This window comes from Panthera uncia (assembly GCF_023721935.1).
Source record: "Panthera uncia isolate 11264 chromosome A3 unlocalized genomic scaffold, Puncia_PCG_1.0 HiC_scaffold_11, whole genome shotgun sequence".
NCBI classification, from domain to species: domain Eukaryota; kingdom Metazoa; phylum Chordata; class Mammalia; order Carnivora; family Felidae; genus Panthera; species Panthera uncia.
The window spans coordinates 25,668,269-25,681,298 of record NW_026057578.1 but is presented as its reverse complement, the minus strand read 5'-3'; the positions used below and the strand labels follow the sequence as shown (position 1 = coordinate 25,681,298).

Genomic DNA, 13,030 nt, shown 5'->3' with positions numbered 1-13,030 from the left:
ACAAGTAAGAGCCCTATGAGTCAGGCACTGTTTAAGTTAAGCAACAGGCTCTCACTTCTTCTTTGGGTCCCCCCATTTCTTGGGGTCCTTCTGAGGTTGAGAGTGTTCATGAGAAAAGAAAGCCACAAAGAGGGTTAAGGACTCAGGGAGAGAAGGAACAGAGCCCTGATTTAATTCTTCCTTGTCCTGCAACCTGGTCCAATAGATTAAAAAGTGAGTGTGGTTAGCCAAAAAGTGGACACAGCCCAAACGTTCATCAGTGGGTGAAGGGATACATAAAATATGGTTTGGTAAGTAATGGAATATTAGTCAGCCATAAAAAGGAATGAAGTTCTGACACATGCAACAACACGAGTGGACCTTGGACACACATTACACTAAGTGAAGTCAGCCAGACACAGAAGGACAAAGATTAATTATGTGATTCCACTTATATGAGGTCCCTAGGTGGTCATATTTATAGAGACAAAAAGTAAAACCTAGGTGGTTACCAGGGGCTGGAGGAGGGGAGAACGGGGAGATATTGCTTAATGGTTATAGACCTTCTGTTCAGGGTGATGAAAAACTTTTAGAGATAGTGGTGCTGTTTGCATAACATTGTGAATGTACTTAATGCCACTGAACTGTGCATTTAAAAATGGTTAAAGTGGGGGTACCTGGGTGACTTAGTTGGTTAAGTGTCTGACTCTTGATTTCGGCTCAGGTAATAATCTCGTGGTTCCCTGAGTTCAGGCCTCTCATCGGGCCCTGTGTTGGCAGTGAGGAGCCTGCTTAGGATTCTCTCTCTCCTCTCTCACTGCCCCTCCCCCCACTCTCTCTCTCTCTCTCTCTCTCTCTCTCTTTCTCTCTCTCTCTCTCTCAAAATAAATAAATAAGCTTAAAAAAATGGTTAGGGCTGCCTGGGTGGGTCAGTCGGTTGAGCGTCTGACCCTTGATTTCAGCCCAGGTCATGATCTTATGGCTTGTGAGTTCAAACCTGGCATCGGGCTCTGTGCTGACAGTGCAGAGCCTGCTTGGGATTCTCTCTCTTCCCTCTCTCTCTGTCCCTGCCCCACTCACACACACATACTCTCTCTCTCTCTTAAAATAAATAAATTTTTAAAAATTTAAAAACAATGGTTAAAATGGCAGAGCGCCTGCCTGGCTCAGTCCAAAGAGCATGCAACTCTTGATATTGGCCGAGGTTGTGAGTTAGAGCCCCACACTGGGTGTAGGGATTAATAAAAAAATAAAAAAATAAACTTTAAAAAAATGGCCAAAATGGCAGACTTTAAATTACAAATATTTTATCACAATTAAAAAACAAAGTGAATGTGGAGAACTTTTTGGAGTGGGCTTGTTTTCTCCTGCACTTAGGGAGGTTGGGACCTGAGAAAGTTCCACACTTGGACTGTGCTCACTTCCTGCCCCCATCCGTGCCTCGCTCCCCAGTGCTGGCTGAGGAAAGGGCTCTCCTGTGGCCTCACTGCCAAGAGAGACCCATGCTCTGAGCCTCCTCCTCCTCCTCTGTCTCCTTTCTCCTACTTTCCCCAAACTGGCTGTGGCCTTCACCAGCTCAGCGTCTCCTAGAGCTGTCGACTCTCAGCTTCCCTCACCTGGGCCCTCTTTGCCAGATGGGCTACAATGAGAGGCCCGAATCTCATTTTAAAATAAGCGAATGTCCCCTGAACCACCTGGCAGATTCCTGGCCCCTTCTGGCCTCTGTTTTCTGTCTGGGTCACAGTTCCATGGCTGTTGTCCCGTCTGTTAAGAAGAGTTCCTTGAGAACAACTATACTTCTTATTCAACTTTACGGCCCTGGTCTCTTGCACAAGGTCATCCACTGTGTCTATTAAACACAAGGTGCATTAACAGCAGGAGAGGTCACTCCATAGTTCTAACGTGCCAGGCGCTGTGCTAAGCACTGATCTTGCCTCGCATCATTTACCTCTTGGAATAACTCTATGAGTTAGGTGTATTATTACTACTCTCGAGTAATAAAGCACAGAGAGTGAAGCAATTTTCCCAAAGTCACATAGCTGGTAGGTGGTGGAACTGGTGCTGTCAACCTGCCTCTAGGGTGTTTGCATAGGTGGGGGGCTGGCGTCCTGGCTAAGAACAGTGCTGCTCCAACAGGTCGGCTGCAAGGAGCATGAGGGCCCAAGCTCTGGAGACTCAGGGGGCGGTGGACCTTCCAGGCCCCACATGTTTGCTGGGGCCTTCAAGGTCCTCCCACACCCTCTGGGCCGGGAGAAAGGCAGTAGAAAGGGAGGCAGAGGTTAACGGAGACAAGTAAGAGCTTCCGTCACTGGGGCTTAAACAATGGAGCAGCACCACTACACCGGCTGCTGGGAGAATGATTAAAACCATTAGTAGGACATTAGAACAGCTCCAGGAACTGGAGAAGGGGAGGTCTAAGAAGGTCTGACAGCCTTCCCACTCCGGACAGAGCAAGAACAGAAACCACCACCACCGACAAAAACAAATAGTCCAGAGGTCTCAGCCTCCACTTCTATAAAATGGAAGTATGTGTCAGAAGAAAGAATACAATCTGTCTCCCTCCTTCCAGATCGGGACATGATTTCTATAATAGGGTCTTGGGTCAAACACTGGGATCTAAGAAAAGATGGGGATAACATCACCCGTAATGTGCATATCAAATTATACACGTACCCCCGCAGATAACTGAGCATACACGAGGTAGGGGTAACCATCCTCCCAACCCCAGCCCCCTGCCAAATTCCTCTTGTGATATTTCCTTAAGCATCATGTATTTATTTTTTTTTCAAAAATTTTTTTAATGTTTATTTATTTTTGAGACAGAGAGAGACAGAGCATGAATGGGGGAGGGTCAGAGAGAGGGAGACACAGAATGGGAAACAGGCTCCAGGCTCCGAGCTGTCAGCACAGAGCCGGACGCGGGGCTCGAACTCACGGACCGCGAGATCATGACCTGAGCCGAAGTCGGCCGCCCAACCGACTGAGCCACCCAGGCACCCCAAGCATCATGTATTTAAAGCAGATCCCAGTTCCCAGGCCAAACAAAAGACCCTTGACGTGCTCTGCCAGAATCTCTGCCGAGGACATTTTCCCCCTTCCAACCCCATGGGTGACACACCTGCTTCAGATTCTAATGAGCACATCCTCATCCAGTAAGTGTGGAGAGAAGCAGGGCTTGGGGCTCTGGCAGGTGCACAGGTTCAGGGATGGAGGAGATCTGAGTTTCATTCATGTCAGTGGTTGTGTGACCTCGAGCAAGTGCTGAACCTTTCTGAGCCTGAGCTATGGAATCTGCAAAATGAGAATAATGGGACCCTGCAGGGCTGTGAGGGCAAAGGGTAAAGTGTGAAGTGCTGGACACAGAACAAGTGCCTAAATTAATAACCCAGTGCCTACAATAGCATCCACCTGGCTCACTTCCTTGTCCCTCCTCCGTCCCTCCTCTAAAACCCCAGAGTGTTGATTTGGGTTTTCCTTATCTCTATCACTGAACTCTGAGAGCCAGCAGGGCATAGACTCGCCTCTGTTCACCACTGTTCCCTTAGCGCCTACAACCATGTCTGGCTACAGTGTTTAATGGACAGAAGGATGGATGGATGGTTGGGTGGATGGATGGGTGAGTGGATGGATGAGTGGGTGGATGGGTGGATGGGTGGATGGATGAGTGGATGGATGGGTGAAGGAGCGAGGGAATGGCAGGAAAATTATATAACCAGTTTATTTGGTAGGTGGGAAATATCTTGGCCAAGAGGGTAAAGAGACTCTGATAACATGGAAAATCAGCATCAGAAAAGTAAAGCACCCACCCACCCTGCTCCTGGGTGGCTCAGTTGGTTGAGTGTCTGACTTCAGCTCAGGTCATGATCTTGCGATTTGTGGGTTCAAGTCCCCACCATCAGCTCTGTGCTGACAGCTCAGAGCCTGGAGCCTGCTTCAGATTCTGTGTCTCCCTCTCTCTCTGCCCCTCCCCCACTTGCACTCTGTTTCTCTCTCTCTCTCAAAAATAGATAACCATTAAAAAAATTTTTTTTTTGAAAGAAGAAAAGCAAAGCACGGTGTTTGTGCAGGATAATCCCCTTTCTGTTCAACAGTCTGGAAGGCTGGACCCCAAAATCTCAGTGACTTGAGTGGTGGGATGGTGGTGATTTTTATCACCATGCTTTTGCTTTTGACTACTGAGGTCAGGTGCTACCTGTGTAATTAAAAGAAGTACGGGGACACCTGGGTGGCTTAGTCGGTTAAGCGTCTGACTTCTGCTTAGGTCATGATCTAACGGTTCATGAGTTCGAGCCCCACGTTAGACTCTCTGCTGTCAGCACAGAGCCCACTTTGGATCCTCTGCCCTCTGCCCTTTGTCCCTCCCCTCCTTGTGCTCTCTCTCTCAAAAATAAATAAACATTAAAAAACATTTCTTAAAAAAAAAAGAGGGGGGTGCTTGGGTGGCTCAGTCGGTTAAGCGTCCGACTTCAACTCAGGTCACGATCTCGCGGTGTGTGAGTTCGAGCCCCACGTCGGGCTCTGGGCTGATGGCTCGGAGCCTGGAGCCTGCTTCCAATTCTGTGTCTCCCTCTCTGCCCCTCCCCTGTTCATTCTCTGTCTCTCTCCGTCTCAAAAATAAATAAACGTTAAAAAAAAAAAAAAAAGAGGTATGAAACCAGCGGCCACATAAAGAGGAGACCCTAGCACTCCTCTTCGGTGCATCTTGCACACAGCCCTAAAGGGGGATGTGCCAGGCCAGCCGTTGTGGATGGCACTTGTCCTGTGAGTGTGGCACGTCTCCCTGAGACCTCATCTTATGACGGAATGCTACAGAGCATTCTCCGAGAGACAGTCCGCAACTTATGAGATCCTCCTACCCCGCCCCCTATAAGAAAACGTTTTCTTCATTAGTACAACAAAATGTGATTTCAGTTTTATGTCTTTATTAGAGTTTCCCCAAGCAAGGGGGAAAAAGGATTTTATCAGACTACAGTCCCCTATTTTCAGCTCAATGTGGCCCCTGCGATGATAGCTCCCAGGTTCTGTGTCTTAGGATGGAGGTCCTGGAAGGCTGGTGTCTGATCCCCAAATGTCTTGCATGTTGAGGACACCATTAATATTTGCTGCATTGAATCAGACCTCAAGAAGAGTCTTTTTCCTTTGTGTGAATATTGTTATTAGATTTTCATATTACCTAATATCCTCTGTGGAGAAGGGCCCATTTCCCGGCATATTAATTTGACACAATTGGACAAGTAACATGATTCTGTCCCGTTCGCAAGTAAATCCCACCACCTGTTCATTGTCTGCTAGAAGCAAAGTGAGGGCAACATGTTCTACCTGCCTTACTGTTTGTCTCCTGGATATCGAATGCTGGAAAAAATGAATTATTGGGATTTTTCTTACCCGGAGTTTTTAGATGGAGGGTTTTGTTTGGCATTAATAAATTATCACTTATCCAGCTCCTGTTACATTAGAATTAGGTTTATTTTCCATAGGGCCTGCAGGAGTGACCTGCAAACACTTAGGCCCTCTGTCAGCATTTCGGGGCCAGAGGAGGCTTCAGGGAATGAAGCCGCTTTCAGAGCCTCGGCGGCGGCACACGAGACGTGACAGCGGCAGAGGCAGGCCCCTGGCTGCGTGTTCGCACGGCACGCCATTCACTGGCCCCGAGGGGAGCCCGACTCCCACTCCCCCCCGGGGAACAAGCTACCAATTCCAATAAATGTATTTTTAGTTCCAACTCAAACCGAAGAATCAAAGACTTCTGGGTCCTTGGCCCTTCCTTGCTCCTACAGATAAATAATCTGATGAGCGATGCGATTTCTGGTTTCACCATGTGCCCAGCCATAGAACAGGGATGGCCTGAGCGAGTGAGGCCTTGCGAGCTCACCGCTCTGCGGGGAGTGCTGGAGCCCAGCAGATGCCAAGCCCTAGGCTCGGGGAGGGACGCTGCCTCTCCTGCCCGGTGTATGCAAGGAAGGTCGACACCTTTGATCTCCTGCAGCACAGGGGACAGGAGAAGAGCGGATACCGTCCCAGGGCCCCCACCTGGGAAACTGGGAATGGAGGCGAGGAAGGCAGAGTCGACTCTGAGACACTTGCTGTCAATTTCAGTCCCAGCTGGACTCTCAGAGCACCCTGGAGAGAAACACCTTCCCACAACCCGCCTTTCCTTTGTGAGTGGCCCAAACCTCACCAGGGTATTTTATCCATCTTGTTTCATGAACTTTGGTTCATTCACAGATACCCAAGTGCTTCTTTGCCCAACACTTGTGTCTTCCACCTCTTTCTTCAGGAACAGAATACCTCACACTCCCTGCACCGGCCACATCAGCCTCTCAGGTTCTCAGAGGCACCATCCTCCCTCAAGCCACAGGGCCTCGGCACAAGCGGTTTCCTTAGCCTGGAGCTCTTCCCTTCGGACCTCCACCTCAGCTCAAGCACCCCTTTCTGAAGCAAAGCCCTGCCTCGGTCCACCCCTCATGCCCATCTAAGAGTACTCATGGACTGTGTGTCCTCCCGTGTGGCACTTGTCGTAGCTGCCCTGTGATAACCGATTCATCTTTCCCTCCGATTATTTATCGTTACCTCCTCTGAGCTGGGCCCTTGTGTGTGATTCTTTTTCATTAGTGTCTATTTCCCCCAAATCATAAGAAGGGCTAGTAATGGTAGCTCCGAAGACTTGTGCATCCCTAGATGAGCTCACGGGGCGGGGCTCCATAAGTATTTGCTGAAGGATTAAATCCTTGCAAATGCACCTGGCCGATAGTTGTAATTCCCCACAGATAGCAAGAATTCGTATCACGAAGCAAAATAGCACAGCATCCAGTAATGGGGCTACCCTGACCACTACTGGTCCTGGTGGCGATCTGAATCTAGCATCGTTCTGTGGGAAAGAAAGAGGCACGAGGCTGGACCGCCAGCTGTTTGAGTGGCTGTGCGCTTCATGGTGACGGATGGGAATGGTGAAAAGAAGGTGAGAGAAGCCAGGTGCTTATGACTGTGTGGATGGTTACGGGAAAGGAAATTACTCTTCAGCGTAGTCAGAGGTCTCGCACTGAACCTGCATGGTGGTGTTTAGATTCTGTAACTATTAACAAAAACACTGCCATATTATTGGCATTCCTGCACAGAAACAATTTTACCGTTGTGAGTTAGAAACCCCCACATCCTTTCCCCCACTGACATTATTTTTGAGTACGTGAAGCTTCTTAGGGATGTAACCATCATAGAGGAGACTATGTCAGGCGAGAAGACGCGGGAGGCACAGAGACACAAACAGCCCTAGCATCCAGAACAAGGCTTATTTTGTTCAACCTTTATGGGCCGGGCATGGTACGGGGCTGGGAGGACATCCCTCCTCCTTGGGGGAGGGCAGAATGGGTCATGCTCAAGCAGGCCAGCTCAAATCCTCCAGTGGGTGCCACGGCCCCAGATGCAACCTAAACATCCTGCTACATCACCTTGGAGCTGGCTGTGGAGCCATCACCTACTCTGCGTACACACACTCAGGTTGTCAAGGAGACCAGCAGTACGCGGGACAGCATGCACCCAGGGCCGGAAGTCAGACTCTCGGTGGGGGTGGGGAGGAAGAACCCATTCCCCTAGGGAGGCCTCAAAGGTCTAGTAGGTTCATACGTCACAACAGATGAGAAGATGTGAAGCTGTGTGAGAAATTATTACTCTGATTTTAGGCAGTGGTGGAGGGAGGGGGTGGCATTCACCTAGTCCTTCCTTGAAGGACAGTCATTCTACTTGCTTTGCAAAGGGCTAGAAGGTAGACTGTGTGGGGAAGCTGGCAAGAGCAGTTTTCTTTTCAGAGCCAGTTTCCATGGTGCCTGACAACACTTGGCAATCCACAGCTGGGGAGTCTTGGACAGCCAGGGGGGCCCAGGGCCTTATCTCACCCGGGCCACCCTCCAAGGCCTCTGGCCTCTCTGGGCCCCCAGAGTGAGAGGCCACAGGTGAGCAGCCAGGGCACCTCTCTCTCTCTCTTTCTCTCTCTCTTTCTCTCTCATGCCTCCCTGGGGAAAGGAGGTGAGTGACACAGCAGACAAAGGGCAAAAAGCAGAGAGAGAACAACCTAAGAGCCAAGGTCTACAGCTCATGCACACCCCCTCCTTCACCCCTGCCCTTGGGGAAAGTTCTGTGAAGCATGAGCTTCCTGAGTTTCACTGAAGACCTGGCAGGGCTGTCTGCCCAGCAGATCCCTAACTAAGAACACATTCTTTCCACCCCCACACTCCTCAGCCTGGACTGCAAGGACCAGATAACCATGTACGGTCCCCTTCGATTCCCAGTGTGTTTACACCTGCTGTGGTCCCCACATCCTAGAAAGGACCAACTGCACCCAGACAGGTTGGGACACTTCCAGGCGGGACGAAGAGAGGAGAGACATGTGCCTTACCTGTTCCTGGGAGTTCATCACTCGCAACTTCATCTGCTTCAGGTACGTGGAGGTAAGGGGCATGTTGTAATCGATAATCCCGGAGACCAGAGGAGAAGGAGGTTCGTTTTCTGGCAGGAAGAACAAAAGGAAGCCACTTTCAGTCTGGGCCAGGGGCCCCCTGGCAGGCACCACACCCTGTCACCCACACAGAGCCTAAGGAGGAGGAAGGAACATGCCAGAGCTCACAAGCTGGCGGCTCACCTACCACATCTGGCCTGTGGATGCAGACTGTGAGGCCCTGAAAATATTGTTCAGTTAGGTGCCGGTGTTTAGCAAGTGTTCACATGCTAAAAATCGGGACTATCTGGCTTCCTTGGAAGCTGCAAGGTCTGGTCACACAGGGCCCATGCTCCCACCTGGCCACCTACCAGGGCAGCCTTGCAGCAGCCACTTTAGCCAGCGTGTGAACTCTCCATTTTGCCACAGTCCCTACCGGTTCCTATGCGCATTTTCACCACTTGATTATGACACTTGCCGGGCCCTCAAAGGCATTTTCGTTTCCAGCTCTGGTCTAAGCCAGCTTCCTGGTGCACACCTGCCACCACCACCTGACCCCATCTCCCACCCCGACAGCGTCCCCCAAAAGCACTGTCAGGTACCATATGGCTCACAGGTCTGGGCCAGGCCTCCACTATCCCCTCCCAAATTCTGGTTCCTCCTTAATCACACGGAGAGGAGCTCTGTTCCCCCCATTTATTGCTTTCTTGTCCTGAAGATCAAAGTCACGCATGTTCTTTTTGTAAAGCATTTGCAAAATGTGGAAAAATGTAAAGGCCAAAAAAAACCAAAAACCAAAAAACCACCCAAAACCAATAACTGCACCGAGCAGCTTGACATATGCTTCTGTTTATTTTTTCTCTGTGACTTCTCTTCTTTACGCACTTGATATTAAAATGCATACAGAAAATTATAGTTTGCTTAAAAACATTTTTTCCCACTTAACATTGTCACGGTCATTTCCCCCACCATCAAAAATCTTGTTTTGCTTTGCAAACAGTGTTTTTATGGCTGTGTACTATTTTATCATAACTTGCTCAAGTCATTGCTTATGATTGGCCATTCAGGTTGTTTCCTATTGGAGGCTATTATAAACAGTACTACAGGGAACATCTTTATTCATGAATATTGGTCTGTATTTCTAATTGTTTTCCAAAAAATGGAATTTGGGGGCCGAAGGGTAGGACTGTTCCAGAACTCTTAAAATCTCCAGCTGAGCTGCCTTCTGCAGAGGCTGCTGCAGTGGACGGTGCCCAGTCACTGTGTTCTGCGTCTGAGGCCCCACTGTGGGCGTCATAAGGGACAGACTAAAATGGCACAGTAATAAGTCAAGGAAGACGGGGAGCAGGACTGAAAGGGAGCCCAGCCCGTTGCCCCTTTTCCCATTCCAGCTTTCTCTGCAGATGCCCCCTGCTATGACCAGTCTCAAAACCCTGGAGTCACCTGCTGGGACCTTTCACACAAAGCGGGGCCTCCTTTGGTCATTTAGTCACTTGACCCAGCTTCACCCTCCGCCTGGGGCATAGTCTTGGTTACCTGTTCTCCGGCCTCCTCTTCCTGCCTCCAAGACTCCAGGCCTTTGGCCCAAAGTCCCCCCTGGTGCTCAGTTCTGTTCATGGGCTGGGATTTGAGCAGTGTGAGGAGAAGGAGGAGAAGCAGGAGCGACTTGTGGACTTGCCAAAGCTTGCTCTCCACCACTGCCACCACCACCATCGTGCCGGAGAGACGGGCTCAGGGGCAAGCGGGTGCTGGGGCCTCGGTGGAGGAATGCGGGAGCCAGGGCCCAGGCCAGGAAGGTCCCTTCGACCTTGGAGACGCTATGCTGAGTAAAAGAAGCCAGCCACACAAGGACAAATACGCTAGGATTCCACTTAGCTGGACTATCAAGAGCAGGCCCGGTCACTGAGACAGAGGGTTGAACACAGGTTATTGGAGACTGGGGGTTGAGAATGGGAGTTATTGCTTCATGGGCACGTGGTTTCTGTTTGGGGTGGTGAAAACGTTTTGGAAACACACAGTGGTGAGGGTGGCTGAGTGGTGTGAATATCATTAATGCCACTGAATGTACACTTAAAAATTATTAAAATGACAAGTTTTATGTTATATTTTACAATAAAGAAAAAAGCCCCTGCAAACAAGGGGGTGAAGCTACCCAAAGGGGACAAGGGAGTCCCTGCCTTGAAAAGGACAGAAACAGAGAACGGGGTCCACGGAGACTGGGTCTGGGGCCGACAGGTGTCATTTTGAGGTGGTATCCTTCTGGTGACGGTACAGCTTGAATATCATCAAGGTTTATAAAAATGCACAACTATGGTTTGCTTTTTAAAGCCATGTTGTCGCACTCGGGGTTTTTGTGCTCCTTGAGGAAGGTCTTTGCTCTCTGAGGAAGAAGTGAATATCACTAATAGAGTATCTCAGAAAACTGGCTTAAAATGAGCTGCACTTTCTTTCCGTAGACACTTCCTCTTGGTTCCGTGGCAGAGGGTTCTGACACCGCTGCACGTTGGCGCCTTCGCACAGACGACTGGCACGGCGAGGGGACTGAAGTCGGTTTCAGCGTCCGTTAGTCCTCTTCTTGCTGCCCCACCCTCAACCCAGACTTGACCTCTTTAAGCCCAGGAGCACATTGGGACCTCCCTCCCCCACACAGCGACGGGGCTGGAGGCCGTATGTGAGGCGGACATTTGAGCAACCACATTGAGAGGGCGTCACTCAAAAGAGCCATGGTTCCTGTTTTCTGATCCTGGGTCTCCAGACAGAGAACTCTGCCATTTCCGTTTCATTTCCTCAGAGACATGGTTGTCTGGTGAGAAGCTGCCAGACAACATGGTGCATGAGCAGGGCCATCCTCGTCCTGGAGATCACTGGTCAGAGCCGCAAGGGAAGAATTCATGGAGTGTCCTGCAGCTCTCCGTGTTTGGCCATCCGGGGAGGCCAGGCACTGTGTTTTTTTCCCTGATGGTCACCCATGTCCTGCCTAAAATACCATGGCTGCTTATGAGAAGGCACCTCTAATAAAGCCGGGTACAGCTTGGTTTAAGAAAGAAAACAGAAAACCAATGGCTAGGATGTTACTCTTGGGAGGAGGGGAAAGGGGTTTTCCTTGGCCTGTTCCGTCCCCGGCAGGTCCACAGATCAGAAACCACTTCCAGTGCCCAGAGGTGAGCCAGGAGGGCTCAAGAAGAGGAGGTAGGATGCCCCGTCTGGGGGGAACCCGGATGCCTTGAGCATGCACGCACAAATCCATCAGAGATCCAAGTGCAGTGGAATGCTCGTGCCTGCGGCTCCAGAAGCGAGAGTGCTGGCGGGGAGGCGGGACCTTGGCGGGCAGCGGGGAGGCATTCCAGGTGAGAAAACATGCCAGGGAGCTGGCTGTGGGACCACAGTGAGGAGAAAGGCAGGCAGGGTTTCTGCCAGCCAGGAAGTTCCAGAGGTGGTAAGTGGCTCACATCAAGAGGATCAACTTGGTAGGAAAGAGGGGAGGTGCAGAAGCCAGTGGTAGCTCCGGGAACTCCGTGGAGCCATGTGCTCACAGGCCAGACGAATGCCAGGATGGGCATAAGCTAAGGTGGACGCATGAATGGGTTACAAGTGGCTTCCCTGGGCTCTGCTGAGACAGGTCAGTTCCCGCTGGGGTCAACACACAGTGGCCGTGCTCAAGCCACTTAGCGATACCGCTGGTGAGTTAGGAGATCGCCACGGTCGCAGAGCCACCATAATCCAGCAGGCTGCTGGTGAGAGGAGCAGAGGAATCACTCAAAGAAATGTTTCAACATGCTTTGCCAAGGAAAACTGACACCCGCCCAGGAGCTAGCCCTGGCTTTATGGGCCTCGAGAATAACCTGTGATGCGGAGGCTTGACCCAGGCCAAGCCAAGTGCTGGCCTCCACAGCTAGGCTCCAATGGCATGCATCAATCGAGGCAAGCTTCAGCGGAGGCAGTGGCCCTCGCTCCTCCACGTAGAGCAAACGCGGGCAATTCTCCTGAGCTTTCACCTACAGAACAGAACTCAGTCCAGAGAGGCCTGTGGCTTCAGCTGCCAGTGGCAAGAGCTCTCCCAGGCAGGGCTGGATGTTGAAGGATACGTGCGTGATGAGGGCCCAGAGGAGCCACGAGACCAGCCAGCCTGTGTGGGTGTTTGGATCTGGAAACAGAGACCCAAAGCCTGGGGCTGGCTCAAAAGGTGATGGAAAGCCTCTTTCCCCGGGGAGTGAATCAGTAGGCCAACAGGTATTCGAGGAGAACTGATGTGTGTACCTTTGGCGGGAAAGGTAGGGGGGACTCTGTAGGTACAATCCCTGTACTCGGCGGGGTGGGACTGATGCGGAGCCCATTAGAGGTCAGAGGAGGAAGAGTTCAGAGGCTCTGGAGTAGTTCAAGACAGCTTTGTGGAGGGAGGATCTGAACAATGTTCAATCACTTAGCTGACGGCTACTCAGCACCCGTTAGGAGCTCCACGAAGACCCTCCTGCTCCAGGAGGTGGGTACTAGTATTAACAGCCCATTTTACAGATGAGGCACCCTCCCCATGTCACACAGCAAATGAGTATGAGAACTGGGCCAGGCCAAGCCAGCAACCAGGCCAGCATTGGAAAGACTCTGCAGGGGCCTAGGAACCAGCTG

At 50.8% G+C, this 13,030-nt stretch overlaps 1 protein-coding gene and 1 long non-coding RNA gene across 5 annotated transcripts in view; one reads left to right on the top strand and one right to left on the bottom strand.

Moving 5' to 3' along the window:
* NOL4L (nucleolar protein 4 like) overlaps nucleotides 1-13,030 on the bottom strand; it is an 85,298-nt gene that overhangs the window by 54,572 nt on the left and 17,696 nt on the right. For all 3 annotated transcript variants that reach the window (XM_049650024.1, XM_049650023.1, XM_049650022.1), the window contains exon 4: nucleotides 8,369-8,478. In XM_049650024.1, coding sequence (XP_049505981.1) covers nucleotides 8,369-8,478 — 110 coding nt within the window. The remainder of the gene's footprint in view (nucleotides 1-8,368; nucleotides 8,479-13,030) is intronic.
* On the top strand, nucleotides 7,533-11,108 carry LOC125936132 (uncharacterized). Of its 2 annotated transcripts, none has more exons than XR_007461943.1 (3): nucleotides 7,533-7,629; nucleotides 8,212-8,410; nucleotides 10,864-11,108. It is a non-coding gene; the product is annotated as an uncharacterized LOC125936132 (long non-coding RNA). The 2 variants fall into 2 exon arrangements; XR_007461942.1 differs by lacking the exon at nucleotides 7,533-7,629 and adding an exon at nucleotides 7,638-7,925.